The following is a 15,205-nucleotide window of genomic DNA, read 5'->3' on the forward strand; positions in this document are numbered from 1 at the left end:
TATGAGTTTACTCAATAATAAATATCCAGATAAACAAAATTGTATGCAGAAATTCATATTCAACTTATTACAAACAAAGCTAATTGTCTTATATTATATAGCTTTTAAAAGCCGATCAACTTTTTTCTTATAACATTATTAAGGAGAGAAAGTAAGATCATATTCAATCAAATTGGAAATAAAAAAAAGCAGTTCAACATCAAACAAAAGGACAAACTTGTTGATGGTTGACGACTTATCATGATACATCAAACAGCCATATTGTTGATTTATAAATTTATGCTGCCTCAACGTCCTCCACCACTGCACGTGTATTCCTGGAAGGCTAACAGTGCTCTAAACTTAGTCACGGTAAAGTGTCATTGCAAGCTACTTTTGATAGAGCTTGTGAAACATCGCCAACTAATGTAGTGATTTAAGTTTCTCTTAAATAGATCTTGGACCTCTATTGTATTAATCAGTATGTGACTATATGTGTCTTAGACTTTTCCTGGGGGTGAAATCTTGTTTACAATAACCACACCTACTCTTTTGTGATTGGCCAAGCATCAGGGTTTGTCACTGCACATCCTCGGTCTCCACCTCCAAGGGACTCGTTGTATAAACAAAGCGAAGCGGGATTACAGATCACAAATGGGGGAATTTGGTCATGATAAGGAACTTACTGCCTCTTGGAGAGGAAGACTTCAACATTTGAAACATGCAAGTCATTTAATTCTTTATAGTTAATATTTAAGAGTGGTGATTTCGTATGTTTGTAGAGCTCTTCACACTGATAAACATTGATGCATTCACGTTCACTTGGTTTGTGTCCTAATTTGTCATATCCCGTCTTTCTGAGAGACATTTATCTAATAAACATGTATTATTATTCATTATTAGCTGACAAACTGTTCATTTCTAAGTTAAAGGTTAGACTGTTTCTTTCATTGGCAAATGTACAGGCACAGAGCCCCGCCTAGAATATTGTTCACCAGACGCCATTGGAGTTAAGCTAACGGTAGAACTCGATGCTTTCACACTAAAATTCCACAAGAAACTTTGGCAAGTAGCCATGTTGGCAACCCCTGCTGTGCCTGTGTCTGTTCCGCTGCTGGACGGATGTGTGTGGGCGAACAATTGGATACGAGTTGGCGGAAAACTAACCATTTATCCCTGTGAGTATCAATCAATAAGAAGTCGTGTTCATTAGTAAATACATAGAGCTGCTCTTCATACATAAGTATGGCCATTATCGCCAAGTGGTGTAGAACTTATTCAGATTCCAGAGGCCTCAGTGAGTATTCCTAGGACAGCAGCCTAACCTGGTGTGAAGGTTTCTATAATTAAATAATCGTTATTCAATAAAAGTTGAGTCAGCAGCTGCTCTTCAGCAAGGTTTGCTACATGTATGGAGAAGCTTCAGCTCGATTTATTGGATTAAACTCAGATAACTTTTCTGTTTCTGCCTTTGCCCTTTTAAAAGCCATAGATGGTATTAAGGCTGAATCCTGTATATATTTAAATAAATGCGAGTAAGAATGATTTTACAAAAACAGATTTCTGAAAAAAAAAGATTATATTTCAGATTAAAAATATTCTCCAATATAATAATTTGTATTATTATGTAATCTGATAATATTTCCTGAAGGCTCCGACTACACAAAGTAGATTAGAAATTTTAAGATGTTACGTGGATCATCCATTTCCCTACAGGTTGGTCATTTCTTAGTTTAGGTCTTTATTAACTTTTCCTTTTTGAAGAAAAAAATAAAAATGCTGTCAAAATTAACGCACATGCAACACAAAAAAAAGGAAATAAAATGAACGCCAGAGATCTAAACGTTAGAAAAGTTATTAAGAAATAAAGTAATTCAATTAATTTAGAAACTTTATTAAAACTCTTTATTGTTTCATGTAAATGAACCAACATTCCACTGTCACAGTGCAGAAAAGTCACTCACATAAAAATAGAAATAATTTGACTCTAGAAATGGAAATATTGCAGCCGACAACTTTCAATAAGAAAATAAAAGGTCACTTGAATCTTAATTGTTTAAAATAAAACAGATTAAAGCAAAACCTGCCTCTGAGGAGGTCAAACATGCACGCGTTGATGAAATGTTGAGGCACAACATCACAGAGATTATCACAGGCATAAACGTATTTAGGCAGCTCAGGGTTAACCATTACTTAAACATGAAATGATCTGGTTGAGCGACCACATGCTTTGGAACATTTCAGTCAAATCAAAAAAAAAGACACTTCAAGTCAAGAAAAGTCTACACACCGACTTAAACCGCAGGGAGCAGAACTAAAGTAAACTTCTCATTAATGGGTCCAACTTTAAAAGTCTCTTGACCACTCGAACCAAAACAAACTCTTAAGATGAGCTGATGAAGGGGTTCAACGTCAGTCTTTACATGACAAAGTTGAGGAGCTCTGCTGAAATATTTACAAATCAACAACTAAGAAGCAAGATGCAATTTCACTCAAGTCCAACAAGTGTGAGAAAAAAAGTGACATTTGACCTGAGAAAACACCAACCGAAGCCCACTTCTGTGGCCAGCTAACCCAGTGACTGCACACGCACCAGTGTGGTGAACAAAAGTGTGTCCTACACGGTTAAGTTCTGGCTGAGATTGCTCTGGTTTTAGAACCAAAAGTAGCAGCTTAAAGACTTGTGGAGACGAGAGGTCAAGTCATGTCTTTTTAGGTTCCTCCGCAGTGTTTCTGATGGATTTCTGATTGAAACGTTGAACACAGCGAAATAGACCAACGGTGGTGCTCTGGAGTGGAGAGACAAACTTCTCTACATAGATGTCAACAAGGGCTTGGCTGCTCTTCTCATGTTGCTTTGTTCATAGTTGATGAGCTGCTGTCCAACAAGGTACCTGATGGAGAACAATGAGAGAAAAACATCTGTTTAGAAAAATTCATATATTAAAGTGAACTTTAACTGGGCACAGAAGTGACTGCAGGATCCAGATGGTCTTTTGGAAAAATATATTTTTGTGTGTGTGAAGGAAAGAGAAGAGTAGAAGATAGTAAACCAGAAGAATTAAAAAAAATAATGTATTCAAATGCTTGAAAATGTTGTCATTTTGACTATGCCGAATTCATCTGGCACCTGCCAGAGTCTGAAGGTCCTGGGGGGCGTTATTTTGGTAATAACTGTGGAAAGTCATTTTAAAAATTCAGATTTAGCAATGAGAATGACACTAAAGGTCAGTTTTGTTGGCTAAAACACTGTAGAAGACGAGTTCTGACTCACTTGTCGTTCTTAATGTGCTCGTAGAGACTCTTGAACTGTTGTATCTGGAAGGAAAGAACCGTCGTCATGATGGTCACCATCAGCAGGAAAGGATAGATCCTTCTCTCCACCAGTGTCTGCATATCCTGCTGTACACCTGCACAGAGACAAACATGTTTACCGTCATCTCTAGACGATAATCTAACACTTTTTCCACACACACTGAACCTTACATTTTAAACAAATACTGTATGCAGGTAATCTATAGGTGTCACACATTACTGACCTCCAGGAGGCGCTATTGCAGGAAGCATAGGAGCGAGACAGAAGAGAGATCACGCAACACAATAACAGTCAACTTGTGCATCATAAACACACATGCTGATCACACAAATAAGTGAATATAATGCAGCTTTAAAGGTGATACATCTGACCGTTGAAAGGGGAAATGGAGATTACTTTTCTGACAGGCTTGTTATTTATTTTATTTTTATTTTTTAATGCCTCATAACAGGCTATATTCAGAGAAGAGAATACACTGTTTTTATGATCTTGCAACCATTTAATTGAGCAGAAATGTTGTGGTATTAGGAAACAAGCAGACAACTCACCCAGTAGAGGCACAACACCATGGGCGATGACATAGGGGGTGCAGAGAATCAATAGGAGGGTTAAAATGATTCGAAATGCAAGTTTCCCCACGATGAACCGAAGGTTAATGTTTCTGATCCCATTTGCATAAACCTACAAGAGAGAGAGTAAAGTTGTTTGTTGCAGTTTCATTTTGACTGTTTTATTTGAATTATACAAGCAGAGGCTGTGAAAGTGTGTTTTGTGTCATCACCTGCTCCATCGCTGTCTTGAGCCACCACTGAGGACCCATCAGTGAGAAGGCAGCGATGATTTTAGTGTGAAGCACACCCCGGACCCAGTCCTGTAACACAACTCCACAAAGTCAAGGAATAGTTGAGGAGGATTCTTAGAGAATGAACTGATATTTAAATTAATTTAATGATATCCAAATAATTCAAAAAGTACCTCTTATGTTCATTCTGCCAAAAATCTCTTAATTCAAGATGTTCAAGTGCTTTCAAAGTCACACTTAAAGGTGGAATACAATTCTAATTTTTTAATATTTACTATAAAATAAATTTAAGATTTAAGAGGGTAATAGTGCCTTGACTGTGACATGTTGCAGTGAATTCTTATTAATAGTAAAAAACATAGGTGAGGATGCCATTAAAGATCATTTAAAACTTATCATGGTTTTCATAAATGTTTTTTTAAAACACTAATAAACTTTACTTCATCTAATATTTAAAAATTATCAATATGTTAAGCGTTTCATGAGACTCATAGGAATTAGGATCTAAAATACTGTTCATTTTTCAAGGTTATCACATTCATCTTTACACTTTCCCATTCAGATCAATAGACAAACAAACAAGATAAAACTAAACCAATATATTTAAAACAAAATGCCAAGTGGCATGCAGTAAATTGGGTTCCATCATTTGTACCTGCCAGGGGTTGAATAGTGGCGTCTGGTCGAGGGGTACTCTGAGTGGAGCCACGACAACCAGTTCGAACAGAAGACCTAGCAACAGAGGAATCACTCCGACGAAGAGCACAGCAACCACAAGAGTCTTCACAATCTAAAAGGACAATAAAAACTATAAGCACGGTAACATTTTTCCTAGTTCCAAGTTTTTGTGATGTTTTTTATCTTGATTGACTGTATGTGGTGACCACTTAAGTCAACCCATAAGGACAAAACATATTGTTTATATTGTTTAACTTTAGTTTTGTACCCGGTCGAATGAAGACTGAGGTGAAAAACAAAAACTTTACCATCAAAGCCCACTCATGGACCTGGCAGATGATGACTGTCGGACCCTGAGGCATCCATGACAGCAGCAGGGTAGCTCCACGAATTGACAGCCAGCAGATGTAGAGGCCGGCGACCGCTGTGTACAGCTCATGAACCACGGTGCTGCCCATCCAGATGGACAGGAATTGCCTGCCCACACACACTGGGGATGGAGCGATAGAGGTGTGAGATATCAACCAAGAGATAATAGCGGTGAAGGGGGGGCTTCTGCTGTGGGTCAAGACTTACCTGGTACAGTCAGAGACAGAAGACTGGCCAGCAGCAGCGTCACACATATAAAAATCATCAGCAGAAGGAGCTGGAGGAACAAACATAAGTCTAAACAATACTGTATGTTGAGAGTTCTGGACGCACCGTCACCTCTTTCAAAGCCAGTCTCATCTCCATGTTCTTACACACTCCATTGTTCATTAGTATTTCTTTACCATCAAACTAATTTTGGTGGAAAACATGACTCAAATGTAAGAATTCCCACGTTAACAACAATGAAAACATTAAACATTACATATGAAAAGAGCACCTGTTGTTCCATAAAAGTGACCAATAAATTATTTTAACAATGGCGATAAACAGTGACAGCAAAGGGAAATTAAATTGAAAGAGAAATTGTTATTATGATAAATAGCAGTGTTAAATACACATCTACAGACATAAAAACAATAGCATAAATATTTGTATTGTACATTCTCGGTTAACTCGTGTAAAGTTTCGGCCAAAAGATACCTTTTGGTGCTTACCTACTAGAAATGCATTTACCTTGAGTGGGAAGTTAATGGGTGGATGGTACGGCCTGAAGTCATCAGGTCCTTCTCGCTGCAAGCGGGCTCGATGAGCAGCATTATGACCGGGAATAGGAGCGCCATTCTGGCGGCCAGGAGGGTTGTGGTCAGGTAGGTCATCTTCTCCTGAATGGTCTCCCAGCAGATACGAGTGAAGGTCTCTGTAGAGTGTGGATGATTATACAGGCTTAAAAATGAGTCGCACATTACACGTATATCTTCACAAAACCGTGAGCACACAATGATTCATACGACTCCTTCAATCTAGTCAATTCTACAGTATTAACCCCCCTTACTGACAGTTGATCAACTAATGAAACTTCAGAACAGTTTATGCAAGCATGCAAATCAGGCTCTTTTTAAAACAAGTCAATGCAAATCTGTTCTCGTCTTCTTGGACTGACAAAGTCATGACTGAATAAAACACTGCCACAGAAAAGTAACAAGGAAATGCTATTTCTATTGTAATGTAACACCTAAAAACCTCAATACATGTAGTATATTGATTCTAAGTTGTTCCAGCCTGTAATAAAAACAAGTCACAATGTTTGCATAAGTGAACATACAGCATGTATCCTGCAATAAAGGTCCAGGCATGAACCAGACGTTTGAGCCATCGACGTGTGTGCCCCTGCTCCAGCAGGCCCGACAGAATCCCCTGAAGCAAATGAAGCTCAAACGACAACTCACTGATGGGAGCATCACTGAAAGGAAAGAGGAATTTCCGGTTGATGGAATGTTTGCAGGATTAATGCTAAAAAACATATTTAAAACATATATGACTTGACTTTGATTTACCTATAGAGCACAACATTGTAAGGGAGGAAGGTGGGACTAAACCGTTGGATGATCCTGATGGGCAACCAAAGCATCAGCAAGACTACTGAGCCAAACACCACCTACGAATAAATACAAAGCACAGCTTTAATGTTTCATTCTCAATTTTAGGCTGATTATTTCTAAAGTCGACTTCATAATGGACAAATGGTGTCTCTAGGTGATTATAAATAAATTAACAATTCAGAAGATAATGAGCTGAAGCAGGTTTCTTTTCAAATGTATGTTAAACAACAAAGGTTTATAACTGGATATTTACCGGACCATTTTAGAAACCATATAAATGCATTTTACATTATTTGGGTAAAACAATTACAGTTAAAAAAAAATTTTTTTTCCAATACTCTGTAATTGTGAGGTTTCCAAATAAGTACATTTAAACTTGTTATCTTTGCAAATTTCCAGCATATCTCCTGCTGGTTAACGTGTATATATCCAATTATTGATCAATTATTGTATTAATCTTGATCATTTCAGTGTTTAAACGGGACTCACCAGCGAGAGCATAAACCTCCAGAGGTGTTTGTAGATGGGGAGATGTATCATCTCCTGTACTGGATTAAAGTCTGGATCGTTCAAGTTCCTCAGGAACCAGAGAACACCAGGCCGGAGAACCTAAGCATAAAAACATTGATGAATCTGTTTCACTAATTATCAATATAGCTCAAAATATCAAAGACAAAAAAGACTTGCCTCCCTGATTAGACGGATGAAAGAGGCAAAGTAAAAGACGTAGATAATGCCAACCAGCCAGTGAAGGAATAGAGTGGTGCCAGGAGTGGAGTTAAAGCTCTCAGTCCGGTCCTTCAGATTGACATCAAACATTTCCTGCAAGACAGCAGTATCGGATCAAAAATAGGTCGGATATCAGAGAATTGGTGTATCAACTCACCAGTGAGCAAATATCAAGCCACCAGCCACAAATCAGAGGAAACACGCCCAACTCCATGACAACCAGCAGAGACACCTAAAACATGCAATTATAAGTTACTGAACCACAATCTATGTAATTACTGGTTTCATACTTAAAGCTGCAATAGTTGACAAACACAATCAGGCTGAAAGGAGTAATCAGTGGTTTTCAGTTTTACCTTGACAAAGATGTAGCAGACTCCCAGGATCTGCTTGAAGCGGTTGAATCTCAAAAATGCTGCCAAAGCCTGAGGAAGGACAGTTAAGGACCTGCCAGAATCCACATTTGACTCAACTTAAAAGCACAATTTAATTTACTTAGATAAAAGGTGCTAGTGATGAAGCTTCAGAAAATGATGACACAATTTCATGAAGCTCTATAAGTTTGCTATAACATTATATAGCAGCTGTCACTTCATACTTTAACTGTATATTGGCTTGATTTTTTAAAAATAATTACAATGTTGCAATTATTTAATGCAATAAATGTTGGCAAAGACAACCCGTAATAAATATGCAGTATTGACAGGACAAACTCTTGTGTACATACCAACAAAATGTGGCATCGTAGTATACTTCAACTTACGTCAAACTTTCTTTTCATGTTTTGTAAGTAAACACAAACATTATATTGATTATTTTGAGGACCAAGCTTAACATATTTAATTCCAAATATTGTCTAAATACATAAGAATAGTATGTAAAAAGTGGTGGTGTTATACTATTGTCAGTTTTGATACACAGTTAAAATAAAAATAACCATAACTTACTATTTCTACACAGTTAATAGGGGTGATTATCTGCAAGAATCTGGCAATACGATACGTATCACGATACAGTAACAACAATGTGGTATATTGTGAAATATTGTGATACTGTAGGAACAATATATGTTTGTAGTATTGCCTTTATACTTGACTGGTGCAGAATTTACAGATCGCATGACTCTTGACAAAGTCTTAACTGTTTTTTAACAAAAATATGTCCAAACATCAGCTTTAAAAGCTCCAAACGGCAGCCATCAACCTATGCTCCATTTTAATAAAATAAATAATAAAATGGAGATCAATGGGGTAAATAATCTTATTACATATGGGTTAACTCTTCGTAAAAATATTGAACTATTCATGATCGTTTATGAGTTTCAAAAACAACTAAGTAAGCAAGTAATTGTTCGGGTAAATAGTAATTTATCATTATTTACTAACAGGATGAGAGAAAGATGGAAACACTAATTAAATGGAGGTGGTAAGACCATCCTTTTTAGATTTTACTTGTAGCCTGTGCTAAAGTCTAGCGTTGAAACAAAAGGTAAAGTTGTTACTTTAAGGATACGTGGCAGGATAAAAGTGCTGCAGCCAGCAGTATATAGCCCATTAAAGTTGTGAGGAGGCCCTCAAAGTGTGATGCTTTTACCTATTAGGAGAAAACAGACAAGGTTACAGAGAATTGATTTTACTTCACTGTTAGGGAACAGTGAAGTAAAATCAGTGAATATAAAATAACTTGTATTAAACTTACATATTCCTCAAGTCTCAGACCAACAACAGAGAAGTGACCAATGTGATATGGACAAAAGGCTGAAATAGATTTAGAGACATTAAAAATTAGAACTCGGAAACTGTTGGGTTTGCAGGTGTGCATACAGTATTTGCTTATTTAATAAATGTATACATGCATACATATATAAATAACCATTTTATTTATTTGAATAAATGCTTTTTCCAAACAGTGCTTTTAACACGGCAGTAACAATATGTTTTTTTTTATACCTAATAATAATTATTATTAGGTAATAATAATAATAACCAGCAGTTATTGGTAAGTTTGGGTCATCTGCTATGAAAACTTTTGTCTTTAATTGTCATTGAGGCTGTTCTCTAACATTGCATTATCTCTCCCACCTGTCACCCATATGTATAATCTATAGATTAGCCGCATTATTTTTTAAGCTGCAGGTTGCAAAGTGTGTGAAAAAGACATAGACTTGTAGTCGGTAGTCCCAAAAGTTACAGTATATACGTATAAAAAGTATGTGTATAAACTATGTCAATGTGATGTTTAGCTGACATAGGGTAGTTTTAAAGTTTACCAGATTTATGATTTAATAAATATAATATGATAAAACAAAAATTTAATCTATACATGTCACTTACCGAAGACTAAAATGAAAATGGTGTTGAGAGACACGACCCAAAAGACATGCTCCTAGAGGGAAAAACCATATCCATTTGTTAATACTAAAGAATGAATAGTGATATATTTATGTGTGTATATTTGGTCACATGTAGGTCTTACCAAAAAAATCAGAGAGCCGTCAAGTCCTAGCATCTGCAATTAAATGTGAACACAATATTTAAATCTTAAAAGAAGTATTTGTAAGGCATTAGGATGGCAATTATTCAACAGCTACTTTATTTTAAGTAAGAAATGAATACAGACCGATGCCAGTCTTAAACATTTGCGTTAAGAGACAGTAAAAAAAGGACATAAAGAAGCAGCCACTCACCCTTTCCCATGTCAGGTCCTCAGCAACACGCTCCCACTCCACAGCATTCCAGTTCAATTCTACCAAAAAATGTAACAAGTTTGTGTAAGTTATAAATACAAATAGAAACAGTGGTTTGGTTTATGGATGCACGAAAATGCAAAACTGCAATTGGATTTGTGAACATATCTAGTTGCAAATTTAAAAAAGATTATATGTAATTTAAAGGGTACATGATGTTAGCCAAGACATCAATAAAAACAATCAAAATGTCTACTGATGTTTACTAAATGAGTACATTGTGACGCAGGTGACTGCCCTTTTTGTAAGTCGGTCAAAACTTGACAGCGACATTTTATGGACTTGATACTAACAGAGGACTGGGGCCCCACACTTACCTATAACCCTATAACCCACCCATCTTCGTCAGACCCATCATTCTCCAATATGGCCTTTGTTTTTAAAACAAAAAGGATGAGATAATTTCATGCAAAAAAATAGATTCAACATCATGTCAAGAGTCTCCGATTGGGTCATGAAGCATTATGACATTAATGATACACTTGCTCTCCTCCTTTCTCGGCTACCGTTCTCCACCATTTCCTCCGTTTCCCACTCAAGTTCTTAACCTTGTTTCCTCCGACATAGCTACTGAAGGCCAATGCTCCCGACGTTCTTCCGATTTCCCGCCTTTCTTATCAACACCTGGTCAAATTGATATTGTCCAAACTCTCTACAACATTCTCTTATCCACCCTGTTAGTAACTTTCCTGATCCACAGAAGTCCGGCTTTGATAAAGGCCGATGAAAAGAAACTATCAAATGTACTTCTTTGAGGGCATTCTTCTAGCTAGCTGAGCTGCATTTAGCACAGTGAACCACCAAATCCTATGCACAAACCATTAATAATAGTAATATGTGCCGAGTAGCATTTCAGATCTTCCTGCTTGTTCAAGCCCATCTCAACAAAACCAGACTTGTCCAAAGTCTTGTTATTGGAACCTGATCAAATCTCCCAGAGGCTTTGATAATGGTTCACTGGTTATAAGATACTATATTATAAGACCTCTGACCTTTGCAGAGGCATTCATTTGTCAGGGCTTTGTGTTGTTTTTTGTTGGTCCAGGTGCCAAAAACAGGAGCAGCAGTGCTTTGCAGCTGTCCATGCGTTAACAGAACTCAGGTGCCTTTGATATTTTGGTGCAATACAAAATGTTTACCGACCTTGACGTCCATGGTCATGGTCATCTTCCTCCTCCTCCTCATCATCATCATCATCATCATCTTCGTCGTCATCATCATCATTTTCATCTGAATCGTCATCATCATCATCCTCCTCCTCCTCATCATCATCATCATCATCATCAACATCAAAGGCTGCAAAAATATCATGATTTGCAAGGTCAGCTACAAAGCCCCAAACTGGAGGTTCATCTGCTTCTTCATCTTCTTCGTCTGAAGTGTCCACATCATCAATGGCATCGTTTCGTCCTGGAACCTGAAGGGTAAATATTAAAAAAAATATATCCTAAAATATAGAATTCTTGATGATAATTGAACATTCAATCATAGTGAACAGGGGTTGACAATCATGGTCATGGACCTTCTAATAAAATAAACTAAAATAAGACCAAAAGAGCAGAGCTCACCTCATTAGCTGCTCCTGCTGGCTGATGATTGGGAAGTAGAGGAAGTGGGTTATTCTCCAGCCATTGGGGCGCACGGCCGCGGATGATCTGCTCACGCAGCCACACCAGACTAATGAAGGCACAGAGCGTGCAAGTGACCACGAAGCAGCCATGTAGGCAGTCTGTGGTAAGGTTTTGTCTGCAGACACAACGGGACAGTGTTTAGGCACAGATTGAATGAGAGAGTCAGAGAGAGACAGAGAGAAGAGACTACACTTACGTTGATAGCATGTCTAATGGAAGAGTGAGGAGGGAGCTCACAGAGCCAGTAAATAAACATTTGTAAATGCGACCTGTTGAAAAAAATGACCGGAAAGTTAAAATACATGGGACCTGATCCCCCTCATTCAGTGCAGTTTAATTTGGGTTTTTTTACTAAATAATGAACACAGGTTAACATGATTGACAGTGAAAATCTAAGAAGCACCAACTACTTATTATTACTCAATATATTCTACTGCTATAATGGAAATGATGATAGTGAAGAAAATATACATTTTCTAACAGGCAACTCTTTATTCATGTTGTTCTTCATGTTAAAGTCTTTATGCAGAAGCCTGAACAATGATTTTGGTGATTAACCATTATATTTGCAATTTAAAACAAAATAAGAACAGGTGCGAACATCCTTTATTTTTATAGATTGTTAAGTGAAACTAGCATAAGGTTTTCTTTAGATTCATTTCACTTTGAAGTGAGGCCAATAGAGAAAAAAAGAGTTTGTGAAGCCAAGAATATTTGCTTTGGTATTGTTTTTTTAGAGACTTACATGCTGTGAGAGGCACCACGCCGAGCCAAGCAAAGGCCACAAGTGTGTAGTGGAACCAGTATTTTACAGCTTTTCCTATACTAGTAGCCACACCTGAAAAGATATCTTGGACGGGTAGCCGAGGTGGCATGTCTGGTGAGTAAACTGTAACAAAAGAGGAAACACTTAACCCCTTTTTTTTGTTTAAATACAAAGAGTAAAGACTTACTTGGTTCAAATGCAAACCGGTGTCTGCATAGTTCACAGTATTCTTTTCTGCTGTGTTTCAACCACTGCAGCAAGCTGAAGAGAACAGAGACTCAATGTCAGCATGTTTTAACATTAAGTATAAACAGAAGTCAAATGTACAGTTCAAAACCAATCAGGGGTGTGACAATTGACAATTAAAAAAGTAGTTAAGCAAGAATTAAGTTGGTAAATGCAATATACCATTCCTGGTGGACAAATTTAATGCTGCCGGTACAGACACAGGGGTGAAAGAGGGGCTTGTCCGGGGTCCCTTCAGACCTGCATACCCGGCAGATGTCACCTGAAAAGCAAATGTAAAACTCGTTTATGATCTCAAAGCTTGGTTATCAAGGTTTTGTTAAAATTAAAAAAGTTAAATAAAATGTTGCTTTGTTCAAAACCATGTTAAAAACCATGTAAAATGTCACAATAGTACAATGAGGAATCAGAGTATGTCGAAGCAACCAGTAGTTTGAAAGAAAAACAAAGTTCCAGATGATTCGCAAAACTAAAAGGCTATAATTAGCCCAGGAGGAATATTGGATCCCGGCACAGAGCAATTCGATACAGTAAACATTGAGTAAAAACACTCCAACTAAATATTTTGTTGATGAACAGATATGTATAAAGAAACGCTTAATAATGGGAAAATATTAATGAATGTTTTGGGGTTTTGCTGTTTTAATATCATAATAATAATTTTTAGTTGGTCAATTTAAAAATCTAAAAGAATGAGGATATATTTGGCCACTTAATACTAGTAGAAAGCCTTTAAAAAAGGAATCTGGGGCGACCGTTTATCTCAGATCTATATATTTATGTAACATTAAAGATAGTTTACCACATAGGAGTATGAAGATAAACTGTTTAACGACGAACTAAGGGCCCCTTTGATTTAATGATAACCATGATTTAATTGTATTCTATAATGGCCCTGTCCTTTGTAATGCAGTTTCAATACAAATTTTAACTTGAAACCCATACAACTACTTGATAACAAAATAAAATGAAAACATCTTTATTTAATAGAAATTTCAACAGTCAAATATCTCAATTAAGAGGATTGTTAACAATAGATTAAGTTTAACACATTCAGCAGATTTCTTGCAAAAGCATGATCACAGGATGCACGTGGTCTGTGAACCTGTGAAGACCAAACTTTGTGTATTGGTGAACATCTCACCGCCATGTCTAAAATTATGGCGGCTGACAAGAGGCTCAGAAATGCTATTTGTTTCGAACAGCCCTCTTCTGTAAGCAAGCAGGTACACTTTTCCATGGTCAATGATCCTTGGCTTCTGGCTGAGTGATGTAGAAGGGTGTCCTCTAAACTGACTGTAAAATGGGTGCTGGCTCTTTCAATGTGCTTCACAACAGTGATGATGTAAAAGAGCCAGCACCCATTTCAGATAGATACACTTTAATGATAGATACACTCAAAGTTTATCCATCTAAAATGGGTGCTGGCTCTTTTACATCATCACTGTTGTTACAAACATAAAAATAAGAACAAGAACAAAGAGAAATAACAAGATCATACAATCTAAGTCTAAAGATAAAGAACTTAAATCAAAGGAAAATAACAAAGGATACAAAGACTAACATAGACTAGAACATCATGACATTTTCGTTATTTAATGTGAAGCACATTAAGCTCATAAAATTGTCTGTAAACATCTGTGAGATAAAGCTATTGTATAACTAATTTGATAGTTTGTTTTGGATTTATTCAGAAAATGTTCTAATGTAGATATAAACTTTGCTGGTATACTACTCGGTATATTTTAAAGATGCATGACGACAAGAACGTGCTTGTTTTTCTCTATGTGCTCTTAAAATGTAAGAATAAAAATATTATATATATTAGGTGAATAAACTCTCTTCAACACACATCTGCTCGCGAATGGGCAAAGCTAAAGCTAGTTAGCTTGCTAAGGCTAATTGGCTACAAACAACAAACTTGGGCGACAGAAAAATAAATAGAAGTTATTGATACAATTTCCCATGTTGGACAAATAATAAACACGATTTGCGTTTAATGACTAAACCGCCCGACGTGTTAAAGCCACTACTAAATAAACTTTTATCGTTCACCCACCGTCCTCTGTGGTGTCCATCGGTGCTGTTGCTTTACTCCCAGTTCCTTCGTTGCCAGGTGAGCACGATGAGATTTACTATCCACCTACTAACATGTCATCTCTGTGTTCGCTCGTTTCACTTCACCTCCGAGGAATTCGTGGCAAATGGAAAACATTTCACCGTGACCATTGTCCCTCATAACCGATGTAGTTGTTGTTATGCAACAATTCACCACTAGATGACGCAGCAGCAAAACAAGGCGACGCTTGTTAAATCGAACTAAATGACGAGAACGCACGTCG

At 37.0% G+C, this 15,205-nt stretch overlaps 1 protein-coding gene across 1 annotated transcript; it reads right to left on the minus strand.

The window, feature by feature from the left end:
- Positions 1–1,870: 1,870 nt before the first annotated feature.
- On the minus strand, positions 1,871–15,180 carry LOC148063206 (E3 ubiquitin-protein ligase MARCHF6-like). Its single transcript, XM_087810731.1, has 26 exons — positions 14,923–15,180; positions 13,026–13,125; positions 12,805–12,878; positions 12,597–12,740; positions 12,048–12,120; positions 11,789–11,966; positions 11,364–11,637; positions 10,161–10,219; positions 9,950–9,982; positions 9,808–9,859; positions 9,173–9,231; positions 8,987–9,067; positions 7,831–7,899; positions 7,632–7,706; positions 7,433–7,567; positions 7,235–7,354; positions 6,701–6,801; positions 6,469–6,606; positions 5,880–6,063; positions 5,352–5,421; positions 5,084–5,265; positions 4,753–4,887; positions 4,077–4,166; positions 3,844–3,976; positions 3,254–3,389; positions 1,871–2,873 (listed from the first exon to the last, which is right to left on the minus strand). Exons 1-26 carry the CDS (start codon positions 14,939–14,941, stop codon positions 2,792–2,794), a joined length of 2,796 nt encoding a protein of 931 aa, XP_087666857.1. The 5' UTR covers positions 14,942–15,180; the 3' UTR covers positions 1,871–2,791.
- Between the last annotated feature and the right edge of the window lie 25 nt (positions 15,181–15,205).

The sequence above is a fragment of the Callionymus lyra genome, chromosome 16 (genome assembly GCF_982586985.1).
Source record: "Callionymus lyra chromosome 16, fCalLyr1.hap1.1, whole genome shotgun sequence".
NCBI lineage: Eukaryota > Metazoa > Chordata > Actinopteri > Syngnathiformes > Callionymidae > Callionymus > Callionymus lyra.